Source organism: Notolepis coatsorum (genome assembly GCF_963971535.1).
Source record: "Notolepis coatsorum genome assembly, chromosome: 3".
Taxonomy (NCBI): Eukaryota; Metazoa; Chordata; class Actinopteri; order Aulopiformes; family Paralepididae; genus Notolepis; species Notolepis coatsorum.
This window is the reverse complement of record NC_140167.1, coordinates 84,523,012-84,542,365: the sequence shown is the minus strand read 5'-3', so window position 1 is coordinate 84,542,365 and position 19,354 is coordinate 84,523,012. Positions and strand designations below refer to the sequence as shown.

Genomic DNA, 19,354 nt, shown 5'->3' with positions numbered 1-19,354 from the left:
GAGGGGTCGGGCAGTTCACAAAGTCAGGGGTCATGGTCGTCATTAGGCAAGTCGGGGAGCCTTGGCGACTCGATCAGCCTCGCCACGGGTCGGTTGTAGGGCCGCCCTTGGCTGAGCACTTCTGCCACTCTGACCTTTCCGTCGGCACCAGTGGTCACTTTGCTTACGCGGCCGGCCGGCCACGCAGCTCGGGGTGGTGACTGGTCTATGGTCATGACGACTGGACGGGATGAAGGGGGGCTTAGGAGGAAGCGGGCCTGAGACTGCTTTGATCTGGGCTTGGCTGTGCTTTCTCCTCCTCCGTCTGTTTCTCTTGTTCGCTCTGTACCCCGTGTGAGGAGGGGCCGGTCCCGGCCGCCCCGTCAAGGAGTCGCTTGGGGTGCTGGGTTCGAGGTCAGCTACGTCTGAAGCGCAGCTGAGGGGAGTGGAGTTCCGAACTCCCTCGGGTACCCACGGTTCTCTCACGGGCCCCTCGCTTAATGTCAATAGCCTCTGCTGTACGGGGGAGAGGCCGGTGTCTTCTTCTGTCGCTCTGGAGTGGAGGCAGCTAGTGGCTGCTGTTCGGTTGAGAGATTTAGCGAGGGGGCCTTGCAATGTCCATCCTAGGCGGGTCTCGACTGCTGCAGGACAGCCTCGGGGGCCTGTATGGACCCGGTCAATCGGGACTATGAGTTCTGCATGGTCGGAGCCTATCAACAGGGTCGGGGTAGCGCCGTCTATGAGCGGGATAGGTAATTGATGCAGGTGCACATATTTATCCATCAACTTGGTGACAGGGTAGGTGTACTGCGATAGTCCTATTTCTTGGCTGGTGAAAGCATTTGTGATCTTGTACCGTCGCTCTGGCTGCCCGCTTGCTGCGATAGTGAAGGAGACATTCTCGTCCTTTATCGTCTTTAAATCTCTTCTTATTGTCCGAATCGTCATTTGGTTCTCGCTCCCCCGCAGTCCCAGCTGGGCCGCAGCGGACGCGAGCAGAAGGGTCTTCTCTGACCCGTCATCAAGGACGGCGTAAGTGTCCATGACTTTGTCCCCGTGGCTCAGGAGCACTCTGACCACTTTGAGGAGCACTCGGGGGGTCTCGCTGTGCTGGTCAATGTGGAGCACTCCTGTCTCGGGTGGTGACGTAGACTGTAACTGAGGGGTACAATTCCCTGACTGTATTGTTAGATATGATACTTACTACCACTACCTCTTGTACTTTAGACTCTGGCCACCCAGTACTAAGTATAAATAATTATGATAAACACTCCCACCTGATGAAACGGATCCAACACAAATGTACCAAGTCGAAAGTCTGCGTTTAATAATAATACATAGCAAAAGGTATGTACAACGATCACTTAATTACATTTATGATTTGAAATAGTATGCACTTTTATGGCAAATGAGTATTCGTAGGTAGATCAATATCGAATGTCCAATCTCTGATTACGCAGGAAGCAAATATACAACCTGGAATATTTAGGGAACAATAGCAATGATACTTGAATGATTATATAGCTGGATACACTAGGGGAAGGTTCCGACTGCTTGTAGGACAGCTGGAGGGGGGGGGTAGAGTCTGGCTGTATCCCGTCTGGCCGAGGGTATCCTGGGAGAGCCCACAGTCGTGCGACCCGGTGCCCAGCGATCCTCGATCCACAGATGAAAGCAGTTGGACTCTCTGTGGCCGGCGTCCTCCGGTCCACGATGGAGAGACGTGAGGCGACCTCGTCGTGTAGAGCGTCTTCTCACCTGTCGTCCTCTCCGGGGGGGGTATTTCCAACACACCGCAGTGTTGGCCTTTATCCATAGAATAATCAAAGTACTCAAAGCATAATCCAAGCCGGGGAAGGCTAGCCGTCGTCGGTAGAATAATCCAATATACAGGTCCACTCGCTCTTTGGCCTGGAGCTCCTCGGGTGCAGCTTCACGTGGGGTCAACCACCCTGGATAAGCGTCCAGCTGATGCCCGAAACGATGGGGGTGCTGATTACTATAGAACTCTTACCGCACGAGGCACTACATATGAATAGACTATTATTAGCTTAATAGAATACGTCCAACTCGACGATATAGTGCCAAATATGACTATTCAAATATTAATATACACGATGTCTCAATGCCGATACTGGGCCGAATTGGCCTTACTGCCCACACGTGGTTCGCGGGGAGGCTTTTGCGTCTGTCACTCTGTTGGAGGGTAAGGAACTGGACTAAAAGAAAGCTCTACTTTAATAGCGCAGTATATATACGCACTATGAACAAATAGTACCATTAGTGGTGCGGTAGACATATTCCTACGCGGAACTAGGACTTGTCCATACATGTTGAGCGGTACGATTGAACCTGGTCTGAGGGGTATGGCGACCTGGCACCAAGGTCTCGTCCAATGGTAGAATGGAGACTATTATGGGATGTTCAGTAGACTAGAAGGGATATTCAATGCATATTGTACAAGGAATATACAAGGGATATCAGGGGATATACAAATACAATTAAATATATATATATAAATAAATATATATATTCGGTTTAATCTGATCCTTCAGAACAGCCGCCCCCTAATTGGTCCCAACCCAATTAGTTAAGCAGAGACAGATTAACCGCACTGTCTACCACTCAAGGGTTCGCTGTAAGGGTCAGTCAACTCACAAAGTCATAGGGTCATGGTCATCATCGATTGTGTCTGGGAGTCGGGGCAGTTCTATGAGCCTCGCCACAGGACGGGTGTAAATGCGCCCCTGGACGAGTACTCCAGCTGCTCGGACCTTGCCATCGGCACCGGTGATCACTTTGCTTACGCGGCCAGCCGGCCACATAGCTCTGGGTAGTGACTGGTCAATAATCATGACGACTGTTCCTTCCGTCAAATTGTCTCTCTCTTTTACCCACTTCTGGCGGGTCTATAGAGACGGTAGGTAGTGCAGTAGGAAACTGCTCCAAAACTTGTCGGCTAATACTTGGCTGTACCTCCACATTCGTCGGCCGTTCGCTTCTTCAGGCCGGTACATTGTCTGGGGTAACGCGGGATCTAGCCGCCCCATCAGGAGGGTGTTGGGGGTGACTGGGTCGACATCTGCTACATCACTGGAGACGTAACCGAGGGGCTTTGAGTTCAATACTCCCTCAATCTCCGTGAGGACTGTCATTAGGACTTCTTCCGCCACAGTCTGGGCCCCAAGTACTGCGTACAGGGCTGTCTTTATAGAACGTACTTCTCGTTCCCAAGTTCCACCGAAGTGGGGTGCGTTTGGGGGGTTGAATTGGAAGTCAATCTGGGCTGGAGCGAGGTGGGTCTTAAGTTCTGGGCCCATAGCTTGGAAGCTCTCCCTCAGCTCTCTTTCTCCGCCTTTGAAGTTTGTCCCGTGATCGGACAATAATGTAGACGGTTTTCCTTTCCGTGATGTGAATCTTCGGAAGGCCATAAGGAATGAGTCTGCGCTCATGGTCGGAAGGAGCTCGATATGTATCGCTCTGGTGGTCATGCATTTGAATACAATACCCCACCGCTTCTCGGTGCCTCTTCCTTTCTTTATGTGCAGCGGGCCAAAACAGTCCATGCCTGTTGAGTGGAATGGCTTGTCGCCGAGTCGGAGGCGACATGGAGGTAGGTCAGCCATCCGTGGTATGCTGGGCTGCGCGCGCCACTTTCGGCAGTCTAGACAGGTTCGCTGGAAGCGTCGCACCGCCTCTCTTCCTTGAAGTATCCAGTAACGACGTCTGATTTCCGCGAAGACTCTCTCTGCTCCTGCGTGGTGTACATCCTCGTCGTATTTCTTTATAATCAGCCCTGTGACCTTGTGTCGGCTGTTCAATACGATCGGGTACTTAATGTCATCCGGTAAATTGGGGGCTCTCCGCAGGCGACCACCCACTCTGATGAGGGTATGTGTGTCACTCTCGGGGGCCAGATGAATCAATCTGCTGTCTGATGGGACGGGCTTTCCTCCCTGTAGACAGTCTAGTTCATCGGGGAACGAGTCTCTCTGGGCTCGTTGCAGTAGAAGCAGTTCTGCTTCCTCGTAGTCAGCTGCTGACATATCAGCGGGGGACTTAATCTCTGGGTGGTGCCGCAGGAATGTCCGTTGCTGCGCACTCTCTATGGTAATGCAATCGTCTATGTTGGGGTCTGCGGAGACAACAGTGCTCAATCCACAGAACATGGGTTTCTTATTCTCAGCCTCCTCGTCACTTGCTTCCCTCGGGGTGGGCGTGGGCCAATCTCCTTCTGGGAGCTTGAGGAATGCTGGTCCGTCACTGTAGATGTTATGACGGGTTAAGTCATCTAGGGACATTCCCCGGGTGATGACGTCAGCTGGGTTGTGTTTTGTATCAACATAGCGCCAGTTTGCTTCTCCGGTTAACTCTCCGGTTAACTCTTGAATCTCAGTGACTCTGACTCCCACGAAGACTTTGTATTTGCATGAATCCGATTTGATCCAGGCGAGTACTGTCGTGGAATCTGACCACAGGATTGTTCTATGCACCGGAATGGTGAGCTCACGTTGGATGAGCGTGGCTAGATGCGCTCCTGCGAGGGCTGCGCAGAGCTCTAGACGTGGGATAGACTGTTGCTTGCGTGGGGCTATTCTCGAGCGGGCGAGGATGAATGCTGTGTAGATCTCTCCCCCCTCTTCTTGGGCCCGCAAGTAGGCTACTGATCCGTAGGCGACCTCGGAGGCGTCACTGAAGACGTGTAGATCCATTTTACATGTCTCTGGCCTCACCGTGGGTGGGAAGTAGCTTCGGCGTATATTAACGCCTGGGAGTGAGTGGAGTTCCATCTCCCACTCTCTCCAGGTGGATGCAAGGTGTGCGGGAATGGGGTCGTCCCAGCCCTGGTCCTTGTCCCACAATGCTCGTACAATCATCTTTGCCCTGGTGGTGTACGGTAGTATACATCCTAACGGGTCATATTGTCGGGCGAGTGTTCTGTACACACTCCGTCTGGTGGTCGGTATTGCCGTCGACCTTCCCTGCTCCGTGGTCAGGGGTTTGTGTCTATAGTGGAGCGAATCTGTTTTGAAGCGCCACACTAGTCCTAGTGTCATCTCTTGGGCTTCTCCTGGGATTGTGGCCATCCAGGTCTCGCTGCTCGCTGCCTTGTCCTCGGAGGAGAGGCTGCGCAGTACGTGCGGATCGCTGCTGGCCCACTGCCTGAGATCAAAGCCGCCTTTGATCAGAGAGGCGCGGAGTTTATGTAGGAGAGCCTCGGCTTCTTCCTGGGTCGAAACGCTTTGTAGACAGTTATCTACGTAGAAGCTGTTCTTCACACTGTGTCGGACCTCTTCGTCCGCTGCTGGGTCCTCTGCGACATGTCTCTGTAGTGCAAATGTAGCACAGCATGGGCTGCATGTAGTTCCGAAAGGGAGGACCTCCCATTGGTAGATGGCTGGGTGCTCATCTCCTGGCCTCTCTCTCCATAGGAACCGCAACAGGGGCTTGTCCTCCTCTACTAATCTCACCTGCAGGAACATCCCTTTGATATCCCCGCTGATAGCCACCTTGTCCTGGCGGAAGCAGAGTAGTACGCCTAGTAGGGAGGGGCCGAGTGTAGGACCGGGCAATAGCTCTTTATTCAGATTTTGGGATCCGATCTGGTAGCTGCAGTTAAACACGATGCGGTCTTTGCCGTTGTGATGAACCTTGTGGTGGGGCACGTACCACGATTCAGTCGTCTGGTCGGCCTCTTTAATGTCAATCTTTGTGACGTGTCCCGCTGTGATGAGCTTCTCAATCTCAGCGCGGTATACACTTTCTTGGGCGGGGTCCTTGGCTAAGCGCCGCTCTGTGTTTAGTAGGTACCGCTCTGTGGCGTCTTTCTTTGCGTGAAAGGTAGGCATCCCTTCCCGCCGCAGGAGTGGCGTGGCGTATCTCAACACGCCGCTGACTGGGACTCTCTTTGTTCCCGTCTCGAGGAGGTTAATGGCGTAGATGTCGTCTTTAGAGCGAATGTCTTTCTTTTCGTTCTTAAAGGGCATTTGTTCTAAGGTCCATAGCCTCTCTACATGCTGCAGGAGTGCGGTGTCTCCCTCTGTGACTCGGGAGTGGAGACAGCTAGTGGCTGTGGTTCGGTTGAGAGATTTGGCGAGTGGGCCTTGGAGAGTCCATCCTAGGCGGGTCTCGACTGCTGCAGGACAGCCTCTGGGTCCGGTATGAACCCGGTCTATCGGGACAATGAGGTCTGCATGGTCGGAGCCTATCAACAGTGTCGGGGTAGCACCGTCTATGAGTGGGATCGGTAGCTTGCGTAGATGTACATATTTCTCCATCAGCTTGGCTACGGGGTATGTGTACCGCGAGAGTCCTATTTCTTGGCTGGTGAAAGCGTCTGTAATCCTGTACCGTCGCTCGGGCTGGCCGCTTGCTGCGATAGAGAATGAGACATTCTCGCCCTTTATCGTTTTCAAATCTCTTCTTATTGTCCGAATTGTCATTTGGTTTTCGCTCCCCCGCAGCCCTAGCTGGGCCGCAGCGGACGCGAGCAGAAGGGTCTTCTCTGACCCGTCATCAAGGACGGCGTAAGTGTCCATGACTTTATTCTGGTAGCTCAATGTCACACGGACTACCTTTAAGAGCACTCTGGCTCCGCTGCTGCTGGCGGGGTCGATGTACATGACGCTTGCTTTGCTGCTGGATGGTGCGGGTGGAGGCCGCCGTCTGTTACTGTCGTGGAGTATGTCCAGATGGGCTCCATCGCACCGACTGCACCTTTTCTTTAAGCGGCATTCGGCTGCCATGTGTGATTGCGCACAGCGAAAACAGCGTCTGTTGGACTTTATCCATTGACTCGCTTCCTCCGCATTCATCTTGGGGAATGAGTCACATTGTGACAGCCAGTGTTCTTTCTCACAGTAGGGGCACACTATCTTCCACTTCTCCTTTCTTGAGGGGGTACTGTGGCTCCTACTGCTTGGCACTGACTCCGATTGGTGCATGACAGTCACCGATCTTCTTCCATCATTTAGTCTCCTGGTTCCTTCTCTGGAGCCAGGGGTGCTCCGTCCGAATGTATCTAGCCGTAAGCTGCTGACTTCTCTCGCCAGGAAGTCGGCTAGATCGAGGAGGTTCGGTTCGGGGCCATTAGGGTCTCGGTGGTCTCTCTGCCGCCTAAAGCGCTCCTGTCGGGCGGGCGGTAGCTTCTCCAAGATCCTCTCTACATTTGAGTTGGCGTATAGTTCATGCCTACCCTTTTCCCTCTGCGCTCCCAGCATCCCTACCAGGGACTGCACTCTGATGGACAGGTCGTCCAGTGCTCGATTGTCTGTTGCTGGGGGTAGGCGGTCGATGTGCCTGATCTCCTGGATCACGTAATCCCATATACGTCCATATCTCTGGTCCAACGCTACCAGCGCTGCGGTGTATGGGGTCGTGGAAGTGGCGTAGGCGAGCGCTATGTTGTGCGCGCGGGGTACCTTTAAATGCTTCAGTAGTATCGCGTATTTATGGCGTTCATCAATGACATCCACCAACATTGTCTCCAGACACATGCGGAGCTCCGTATACTGGGCCCGGTTCTCCTGGGTGAAGTCTGGTACCATAGGTGTGCCAATGTATGACGCGGATTGTTGATACATCGGCGAGCGTTGGGGGAGAGGCCTCCTAGGCGAGTCTCCTCCTGCTCCTTGGCGTGGGCTGGTACCGGCTGTGTACCATGGCCCGTTGGTCCAGGTGCTGTTCCTCGGTGCGGGTCGTGCGTCGTGCTCACCCGTGAATAGCGTCGGGGGTCTGTAGCGCAGCTCCGCGGGGGTATAGCCTGGGCTGTACTGGACCTCCTGGTCCGGTAGAGTACTGTGCTGTCGTCGGGCGTGGTTCTCCTCCTCTTCCTCTTCGTCTTCCGTTAGGTCATCCAGGGCTTGTAGTCTCTGATTTAGCCTCTCCGCAGTGTATGCTGCTCCTTCCCGGTGGCTGGGTCTCGCTTGGACCGGTTGGGGAAGGGGGTCTGCGGGGGGTATGAACCTCGTCTGTTGGTCAAGTTCAGGGTCGCTTACTCGGCTAGGGGATGCCGCCCTGGAGTGATGTCTAGACGAGTTCCTGGAGCCTCTGGTGGAGGGAGGGGGTGTTGTCCTTCTGATCAGCTGTTCTATTAGTTGCGCTTGTGCTCTGTCGCGCTCGGCTTCGCGCTTGGTGAGATCCGATTCTCTCTGGGCACCGGTGGCGGCGCGCTGGGCGTCGGCCCGGTCTCTTGCCATATTCTCTTCCATCTGAATGCGTCTTATTTCCAGGCGTATGTGCTCTTCTTCGCTCCGTTGCTGTATCTGCAATCGATCGCGTTCACCCTGGAGTCTATCGCGTTCAGTAGAGGCTTTCAGGCTGACGAGGAATGCCTGCTGTAGTGTCCTCTCTGCCTCGCTGGGAGAAGACGGTTGTATAGGGGAGCCGTCCCTTGGGGTACTCCGTGCGGAGTCTTGGAGCTCTATCTCCACGGTGCTCTCCTCATCTTCTTCCGTGCCGAGTTCTCTCTCGGTAGTGTTGTCTTCCTCCCGGGACTCGTCGGGGACTACTTCTTCGGTATTGGCGGGGTGTAAAGTCATGTCTGGTTCCCCCTGGTCCCCACCGTGAGCTGGGTCAGTTACGTTAGAACCCATAGGGGCCTCTATGGTCGGGGTAGCCTGGTCGTTAGGGTTAGACATAATTTTACTTTCTAGTTTTACCGCGTTTACTGTTGGTAGAAGACTAGGTTGTTGACTGACAGCGTAAGCCTCTAGGTACTGAGGGAGCTGTCGTTTGCGCCGCGGGCGTTGTTGGTTAGGAGGATCGTTTCGTGGAGTGTTCATCATAGGCCATTTTAATATTAATAACACTATATTAATATTACACTGATTACCATCCGGCTCGAAGGACCAATTGTAACTGAGGGGTACAATTCCCTGACTGTATTGTTAGATATGATACTTACTACCACTACCTCTTGTACTTTAGACTCTGGCCACCCAGTACTAGGTATAAATAATTATGATAAACACTCCCACCTGATGAAACGGATCCAACACAAATGTACCAAGTCGAAAGTCTGCGTTTAATAATAATACATAGCAAAAGGTATGTACAACGATCACTTAATTACATTTATGATTTGAAATAGTATGCACTTTTATGGCAAATGAGTATTCGTAGGTAGATCAATATCGAATGTCCAATCTCTGATTGCGCAGGAAGCAAATATACAACCTGGAATATTTAGGGAACAATAGCAATGATACTTGAATGATTATATAGCTGGATACACTAGGGGAAGGTTCCGACTGCTTGTAGGACAGCTGGAGGGGGGGGGGTAGAGTCTGGCTGTATCCCGTCTGGCCGAGGGTATCCTGGGAGAGCCCACAGTCGTGCGACCCGGTGCCCAGCGATCCTCGATCCACAGATGAAAGCAGTTGGACTCTCTGTGGCCGGCGTCCTCCGGTCCACGATGGAGAGACGTGAGGCGACCTCGTCGTGTAGAGCGTCTTCTCACCTGTCGTCCTCTCCGGGGGGGGTATTTCCAACACACCGCAGTGTTGGCCTTTATCCATAGAATAATCAAAGTACTCAAAGCATAATCCAAGCCGGGGAAGGCTAGCCGTCGTCGGTAGAATAATCCAATATACAGGTCCACTCGCTCTTTGGCCTGGAGCTCCTCGGGTGCAGCTTCACGTGGGGTCAACCACCCTGGATAAGCGTCCAGCTGATGCCCGAAACGATGGGGGTGCTGATTACTATAGAACTCTTACCGCACGAGGCACTACATATGAATAGACTATTATTAGCTTAATAGAATACGTCCAACTCGACGATATAGTGCCAAATATGACTATTCAAATATTAATATACACGATGTCTCAATGCCGATACTGGGCCGAATTGGCCTTACTGCCCACATGTGGTTCGCGGGGAGGCTTTTGCGTCTGTCACTCTGTTGGAGGGTAAGGAACTGGACTAAAAGAAAGCTCTACTTTAATAGCGCAGTATATATACGCACTATGAACAAATAGTACCATTAGTGGTGCGGTAGACATATTCCTACGCGGAACTAGGACTTGTCCATACATGTTGAGCGGTACGATTGAACCTGGTCTGAGGGGTATGGCGACCTGGCACCAAGGTCTCGTCCAATGGTAGAATGGAGACTATTATGGGATGTTCAGTAGACTAGAAGGGATATTCAATGCATATTGTACAAGGAATATACAAGGGATATCAGGGGATATACAAATACAATTAAATATATATATATAAATAAATATATATATTCGGTTTAATCTGATCCTTCAGAACATAGACTCTATGTGGCACGAGTCGCACCTTGACTCCCAGTGTCTGCCGCGGCAGTCGGGACACCAGGGAGCGGTCTGGTGGAACTTTGGTTCTGGTGCCACCGCCTCGGCATGGTACAGTACCGCGACGGGCCCACTCGGTTGTCCTGGCTGACGCTTGTTGATGTCATGCAGGACCTCCAGGTGGGTGCCACCGCACCTGCTGCACTTTTTCTTCAGGCGGCACTCAGCTGCTAGGTGGCTGCGCGCGCAGCGGAAGCAGCGGCGGTGGTCCTTGACCCACTGGCTCACATCATCCGTGGTCAGCTTCTTGAAATCTTCGCACTGATGGAGCCGATGTTCTCCCGCACAGTACTGGCACTCAATCTTCCACTGGTCCTCTTTCGTCGAGGGGGTGTTGTGGTTCTGGTGCTGCGGTACTGACTCTGATTGGTGCATGACAGTCACCGATCTTCTTCCATCATTTATTCTCCTGGGTCCCTCTCTGGAGCTTGGCGTGCTCCGCCCGAATGTATCTAGTCGTAAGCTGCTGACTTCTCTCGCCAGGAAGTCGGCTAGATCAAGGAGGGATGGCTCGGGGGCCGTCGGGGTCGCGGTAGTCCCTCTGCCGCCGAAAGCGCTCCTGTCTTGCGGGTGGCAGCTTCTCCAAAATCCTCTCAACGTTAGAGTTGGCGTATAGCTCATGCCTGCCCTTTTCCCGTTGCGCTCCCAGCATCCCTACCAGGGACTGCACTTTGATTGACAGGTCGTCTAGTGAGCGATTGTCTGTGGCTGGGGGTAAGCGGTCAATATGCCTTATCTCTTCTATTACGTAATCCCATATACGTCCATATCTCTGGTCCAGCGCCGCTAGGGCCGCTGTGTATGGTGTCGAAGAGGTGGCATAGGCCAGCGCTATATTGTGCGCTCGCGGTACTTTCAGGTGCTTCAGTAATATTGCATACTTGTGGCGTTCATCAGCGACATCCACCATCATTGTCTCTAGGCACATCCGGAGCTCCGTGTACTGTGCTCGACTCTCATAGGCGAAGTCTGGAAACGACGGCGTGGCGATGTATGATGTCATGGATGACTGGCACATCGGTGAGCGTTGGGGGAGAGGCCTCCTAGGCGAGTCTCCTCTTGCATGTCGTCTTGGGCTGGTACTTGGTGGGTACCGAAGGTCGGGTACCCAGGTGCTGTTCCTCGGGGCTGACGGTGCGTCAAACTCACCCGTGGGTTGAGTCGGGGGTTTGTAGCGCAGGGCCTCGGGGCTGACTTCTGGGCTGTACTGGACCTCCTGGTCCTGAGTACGTTGCTGCTGGTCGGGGCTATACTGGGCCTCCTGGGCCAGAGCACGTTGCTGCTGCTCGGCTTGACACTCCTCCTCCTCCTCCTCCTCTTCCTCTGCTAGGACCTGGAGTCGTCTGTTCAGTCTCGGCGTGGTTCGGTTCTGTACCCCGGTTGCTAGGTCTCGTATGGACCGGCTGGGGAGGGGGTTCAGAGACGTGGACAGGCTCCTCCTGTTGGCGGGGTCCCGGCTCGCTTCGTCGGGTAGGGGAATGTGTCCTAGACCCGTGTCTGGACGATCTCTGGGAGCTCCGTGCGGAGTGAGGGGGTGTCGCCATGGCCACCAGTTTGTCCATCAGCTCCGCCTGCATCCGGTCGCGCTCTGCCTCGCGCCGGGCATGGGCTGCGTCGCGCGCTGCTTCGCGCTGGGCATTGGCGGCGTCGCGCTGCGCATTGGCGACGTCGCGCTGGGCGTTGGCGCTGGCATGGGCGGCGTGGAGCTGTGCATTTGCGACGTCGGCGCGGCTTCTCTCGATGTTCTCTTCTGTCTGGAGGCGTCTGGTCTCCAGTCTTATTCGGTCGTCCTCGCTCCTTTGTTGCGCCTGGAAGCGCTCTCGCTCACCTGCGTAATGTTCGCGCTCGCACGTCTGTTGCGCTTGAAGTCGATCGCGTTCGGTGGAGGCTGCCAGGGTGGCGATGAGTGCTTGCGCCAGCATCTTGTCCGCCTCGCTGGGGGAAGACGCCGTTCGGGGCGATCGGCTCCCGGCAGTACTTGTTGGAGATCCGTTCTCCTGTTGCGTACCGAGGAGATCCGTCTCTAGGGTTGTCTTCCTCCCGGGGGTGATCGGGGGCTATTTCTTCGGTATTGTCTGGGGGTAAAGTCGTGTCAGTTCCCTCCTGGTCCCCACCGTGACCTTGGTCAGTTACATTAGCACCCACTAGGGCCTCTGTTGGCGGGGTAACCTGGTCGTTAAGGTCAGACATAATTTTACTTTCTACTTTTACCGCGTTTACCGTTCCTTTAAAGCTAGGTATTGGACTGACAGAGTATGCCTCTAGATAGGGAGGTGGCTGTCGTCTGCGCTGCGGGCGATCTAGCTTAGGAGAACCGTTTGTGGAGTGTTCGTCATCGGCCATGTCAATATTAATATTATATTAATATTACGCTAATTATTCTCCGGCTATCGAAGGACCAATTGTAACTGAGGGGTACAATTCCCTGACTGTATTAATCAAGTACTGATATCATTAAATCACTACCGTCTATGTACTCCTGGCCAATACTGTACATAAGTATATTAGATTAGAACACTCCCACAATAACACGGTTTTCCACACAAAATACTCGTTTACAATATTTATTACATAAAGAATAGTATTACATAATATACTTTGCTTAGATTGCGCTTATAAGGCAAATAGAATGTGCAGGCAAATCAATAATGAATAGTAAGGATGATCTCTATGGTGCTCTGGGAAAGGGGGTACTACCGGTTGTAAGCCAGCAGAGGGGGCCAAAGCTCTATGCAAGTCCAGGGTTCAAGGAGGCGATGTCACCCCCGTGTCAGCGGGGATAGGCAGCCTGGTCCCAGGTTGCGCGCCTTGCAGGTGAAGCCGTGGGGTCTCTGGTACGACAAAGACGGGCTTGAGTGATGTCCCCACGGGCACGTGGATCCCACAGCAGTGGGTGTAGACGGTTTTCTGCTTCCAGCAGCTTGGTGAAGAATGAAGAATAATAATCCTTGCCGGAAAAGTGCCACTGCGGGCGGGGTGTAAATCCCCCGTGGTGCTGCTGCTCCGGTGCAAATATCCTCCGGTGCGGTAGTGCACGGTTGACCTTGACGTTACTATACTATTAGCACGGGCAATAAGTGCTCTATGTAGACGCACAATCACTCACTCCACGTGGTCTTTGACTCGTAATGAAGGTTTACTAATAAATAGAGAACGATACGACAAACAGACGTATTAGGATAACACGAGACTATCTTGGGGCGATGCGAGCCCTGCTCTGCCCACGTTGCGTAGTGGGTGAGACGTTGCTTGGATAACTGAACCAGACTGAACTGAAGGCGAACTGAAAGGGAACTGCAAAGGGGGTTCTACATTTCTTGCGCCCTATTTATATGTACCGTGGACAAATAGTGCCATTCTGCTTTCGGTAGCCGTATTAGTGGGCAGAAGCTGGGCATGTACAGACATATCTCGTCGGTACCTTTGAAGTCAGCTCGAAGGGGTAAGGCAGTGGCGCCTAGGGGATCGCTTCCAATAGGAGAACGAATATTATGGTCTGTCCTGTAGACTAAAGGGGCATTCAGTGTATATTGTACAAAGAATATACAAGGGATGTCAAACGATATACAAATATTATACATGGGATCTCAGGCAATAAATATATATATTCGGTTTAATCTGACCCTTTGTAACAATATCTGTTGACAATATAATTTCTTTATATATTGAAGGCTACATCCTGCTACCTTTTTCAGCTTCTCTATTTCAAGGCAATAAAAAAAATAAAAATAAAAATCTGTGCGCATGCGCGCGCGCGTGCACAGGGCGTTTGGCCTACTGTCATATTACGACTGCACCACTGCTCACCACACTAAAGGAGGCAGCAGCTTGCTCCTGTATACAGTAACTCACCACACTAAAGGAGGCAGCAGCCTGCTCCTGTATAACTCACCATACTAAAGGAGGCAGCACCTTGCTCCAGCAACCCCACAAGGCCGGCCTCAGTGAAGTATTTCCCCGAGCAGATGCCCTCCTCGTCTGGGGACACCACGTCGTCTGAGACCGCAGACTCCTCCAGCACGTTGGACGAAATGTTCTGAGACCAGGAAACACACAGTTACACACGTAGTAGTAGTTAATTTTTTTCAGTCATCTTCACACACAGTACAATATACATAATCATTTATCAATATTTGATTATTTACAGTGACTGAAAAAGGTACAGACTGAAGCATAGTGCTTATATGTGCCTGTCCTATATTCTTACCAAAAAAATACAAATTTTTTTACTCCAAAACAGTATTCTAAAGAAAAGGAAAAAAATTAAACAAAACAGTGTTATTCACCCTTGTAGTTTTCAAAAATATCTTTACAAACCTTTTTCTTAAAAACCAAAATCGAATTACTCATTCTTAACTGTATATCCGCATTGTTCCACAAGTTAACCCCAGTAATAGAAATACACCTCCTTTTAATCCCTTTCTTAGCTTTCTGAACAGTACATTTACAAATATCTCTCAAATCATATTTTCTTTCATGTGTTGAAAAAAACCGTTGCACCCCATCTGGGAGTAACTTTTCTTTAGTTCTGTACATTATTTGCATAGTTTTATAGTAAACCAAATCATTAAATTTCATAATATGAGACTTTATAAACAATGGATTTGTGTGTTCATAGTAACCAGCCTTGAAAAGGTTCCGAATGGCCCGCTTTTGCAGTACGACTATTGGATTTACTGTATTTTTAAATGTCGACCCCCATACTTCCACACAGTAAGAAATGTAAGGAAGTATAAGTGAGCAGTAAATTATGTGCAAGGCTTTGTAGTTTAATATATCCTTACATTTATACAATATTGCTACTGACTTAGATATTTTTCCTTGAATATAGTTAACATGTTGTTTCCATGTTAATTTCTGGTCAATAACTACCCCTAGAAATTGTATCTCAAAAACTCTTTCTATTTTTACATCACATATTTTTAACTCTATCTCCCCTCTATTTCTTTTCGATTTCCAAAAACCATAAATTTAGTTTTCTTAATATTGAGAGACAATTTATTAACATCAAACCAAGTTTTGAGAGTTTCAAGCTCTCTTTCAATATCAGGCAAAAGTTCCTTTAAATTACTTCCTGAGCAATATACATTTGTATCATCTGCAAAAATAACAAACTTTAACAGCTCAGCAACATTGCACATATCATTAATATAAAGTATAAATAGTTTTGGACCTATCACAGATCCCTGAGGTAATCCACAGGTGACCTTCCTAAATCCTGACACAGTTTCATTGATTTGCACACATTGCTGTCTGTTTTCCAAGTAGCTCTTCAGCCAAGAGTTAGTTATACCTCGTATCCCATACTTCTCCAGTTTTCTCACTAATATGCTGTGATCTATTGTATCAAAAGCCTTCTGTAGGTCAATATAAATAATACCAATAGAACACTTGTCATTTTCAACTGCTTTAGTTATTTCTTCTACCATCTCCATCACTGCATATGTAGTAGTTATATTTTTCCTAAACCCATACTGGTGTTCACTCAGTATTTTGTATTTGCCAATGAAAAGATCCAGTTATATATATATATTTTTTTGTATTCGACTAAGAGGTTGGCAGTCGACTACGGCTCCTTTCGACCGATTAGTCGACACTAATCGACTAATAGGGGTCAGCCCTAATTGTGACTATAACTGGTATTACCTAGGTAACTAACCAACTTAATAAACATGTAATGTATGCATATTATTAATCGTGACTATAACTGGTATTACCTAGGTAACTAACCAACTTAATAAACATGTAATGTACAGATGCAGCTCTTAGGACTCTGAGCTCTTGCAGTAGAGCAGCGGTTCCCAAACTTTTTTGGCCGTGCACCCCCTGTCACCTCCCGACCTAGCTGACGCACCCCCCAATTTTTTCTGTTAGAAAAAATTGTTGCTGGTCTCCGTGCACAGATTTTATTTTTTATTTTATCTCTTCCCACGGCGACTATGGATAGGGAATTTCCTTATTTAATTAAAATGTTAAAACTCTGCCAGCATGTTTAATATCCATAATACTAAAGGTTTGACTAAGATTTGTATGACATTTTATTGCAAAAAAAAAGATTTTTTTTAATTTATTTTTACCACCATTAGCCTTTTCATGTCACGCACCACCTAGAGGGCGCTCGCGCATCACAAGGGGTGCGCGCACCACAGTTTGGGAACCACTGCAGTAGAGGTTAGATTTTTAAGAGCTGGATCTGTATGTATATTAATTGTGACTATAACTGTTCTTACCTTAATAAACAGGTAATGTATTTATATTACTCGTGACTGAATCGAGATTCTCCTTTGGTTCATTACAATTTACTCAAGCCTAGTAACAGACACAATATTTCTGACACTGGGAATACATTCCCTGAGATCCATAGATGTCCCTGGGTACCAAAAACATGCAAATGGACCTTGTAGAAGTGGAGCAATCTTCCATTTACTTATGTAGGTATGTATTTTTAGGCGGATTTTCAGAAAACATGGCTAGGGCTTAAGAGATTAACACATTCAGCGCCAATCACGAGTATACTCGTTATTGGCCGACAAGCGCTGAGCGCCAAGAATGAGTAAACTCGTTTTTAGATCCTTTGATCTTTTCACTCAGATCCCCGTTCTAAATCGCCATCCGGATCATTCTAGCCATCCCTGGCTCGTTTGTATACGTTGGAATTGCAATGCCAATCGAATATCACCAGGTGGCAGTATCGTCTGTGTCTGAACTGGAATTGCATTGGCGTGGATACACGTTTTCCTTTTTTTTGGTAAGGGGCTCCTCCTCTTGAACAGAGATTCACATTTATCACCTCGAAATTCCATTGCCGAAGCGTATTTATTACCATCGAAACGTGTATATACATATACACTGGTAATCGTGATGGCGATGCGATAACTTGGAATTATTCTTTTTGGAATACCTTCTGGCTAAGGTAAGGTACATTCTATTTTACCGAACATGAAACATGAACCCCCCCCCCCCCCCCCCCCGCCCCTGATGATTTTGTGAAGGTACATGTGTACATGGTATATACCTTTGATTTGGGAGTATTTGGGGTTTCAGGGGATCTTATTGCACATAGCGCGTTTTATCTCGCGATCTATGGAAAAAGACTGGATTATCTTGGAAATGCGCGATGTTGAGCGTGTAATAAACTACAAACTACAGTGTGTAGAAACAAACTGTTTCTGGGACTGTTTCTGTTGGACTACAAGTAGTGTCTGTCAAATGAGCCACACAGTTGTCTCCACAGCTATAATACAGAACACACATACAGCTCTGCAAACATCATGAAACACCGCGAAAATGACCATTTTAAGCTGGCCTTGAAGCAGCAGAGATGGGGACAGTTTATGGCGCTGAAAGCGTTAATAAACAGGTCATGTATTTATATTAATGGTGACTATAACTAGTCTTACCTTAATAAACAGGTATGGTATTTATATTAGTGCTGTCAATCGATTAAAATATTTAACTCGATTAATCGCATGATTGTCCATAGTTAACTCGTGATTAATCGCAAATTAATCGCATTAAAAAAAAAATATTTACCTCAAACCTTGATTGAGTATTGATTGAGTATTGGCTGCTGTAAATATATATTCCAGGCTGATTCCTGTGCCGCGAGCAGATCCCTCTTGAGCAGACAGCTTGCCAGCACAAGGAACCAGCTGGCTCCGCCCCTACATATCTACAGATCCCAGGTCAGTCTAAGCGACTGACCTGCAGTTACACAGGGATAGACGATAGGGGGCGCTTTTTTCCATTCTGAGCTCCTGTAGGGGCTGCTGTACCAACGGGAGACTCGGTTGATGAAATATGATTTCAGATTGCTAATAAAACAATAAAACGATATTTGTCGTCCGTGGCACTCAGTGGGGGGGGGGGCTAATAAAACGAGTTATGACGTCACTGGCACTCAAAGTGTTAATGGTGATTATAACTGGTCTTACCTGGAAGGTGACACAGCCGACTGGGAGGTACTTGCGGTCCTCCAGCATGCTGAGGTATTCTGCCACCAGGGCGGCGCTGTGGACCAGACACTGTGCAGCCTCCGCGTGGTTGGTTCTCTCAGAGTGTTTACCTGCCATGTTCTGTAGCCATGTCAACCGCAGGTCTGGAGACGTCTGGTATCCCTTAGCGATTCTGAGAAGACACAGACACACAGACACACACACAGATAGGTAAATAGAGAGGCAAACATTAGCACAAGCACAGATACACATGCATGTGGACATAGGTACAAGGGCTGTCACTTTTTGTATGGTAAAAGAACACGGCAACATTATGGGATCACCGTCTTCTCCAGAGTCCGACGAGAAGATGGAGACCAATCTCCTCTGTGCATTCAGTAGAGAGCTATCCGGCTGCGAGCTAGCCTAGCTTAGCACACATGAATGGAAGCTGATACGGACCACTAGCCTAGCTTAAAACTAGAGTGTAGTGTAGAGGTCAAAGCACTGGGGTGACTGGGTAGCGTAGAGGACTAAGCACTCGCCTACCACCGCAGAGACTCTGGGATCTAATCCAGCTGTCAGCGGTACCTCTGGCTTGGTCAGTCGTCCCTATGAACACAATTGGCAGTGTTAGCGGGTGGGAAGCCGCGGGGTATGAGGTCGTTGCAACAGCGACTCCTACTGGTCGGTCAGGGCGCCTGTTCAGCAGGGAGGGGATCTGGGGAAGATAGCGGGAACCTCCGCACGTGTTACGTTCTCCCAGTGAAACTCCTCGCTGTCAGATGAAAAGAAGCGGCTGACGACTCCATATGTATCGGAGGAGGCGTGTGGTAGTCTACACCCTCCCCAGACCGACAGTAGTGCAGCATGTGGTAGTCTACACCCTCCCCAGACCGACAGTAGGGCAGCATGTGGTAGTCTACACCCTCCCCAGACCGACAGTAGGGCAGCATGTGGTAGTCTACACCCTCCCCATACCGACAGTAGGGCAGCATGTGGTAGTCTACACCCTCCCCAGACCGACAGTAGGGCAGCATGTGGTAGTCTACACCCTCCCCAGACCGACAGTAGGGCAGCATGTGGTAGTCTACACCCTCCCCATACCGACAGTAGGGC

At 49.9% G+C, this 19,354-nt stretch overlaps 1 protein-coding gene across 4 annotated transcripts in view; it reads right to left on the bottom strand.

Moving 5' to 3' along the window:
* dock7 (dedicator of cytokinesis 7) overlaps positions 1-19,354 on the bottom strand; it is a 303,680-nt gene that overhangs the window by 31,120 nt on the left and 253,206 nt on the right. For all 4 annotated transcript variants that reach the window (XM_084309449.1, XM_084309450.1, XM_084309451.1 and 1 more), the window contains 2 exons: positions 18,236-18,428; positions 14,194-14,337 (listed from right to left, as the gene is read on the bottom strand). In XM_084309449.1, coding sequence (XP_084165575.1) covers positions 14,194-14,337; positions 18,236-18,428 — 337 coding nt within the window. The remainder of the gene's footprint in view (positions 1-14,193; positions 14,338-18,235; positions 18,429-19,354) is intronic.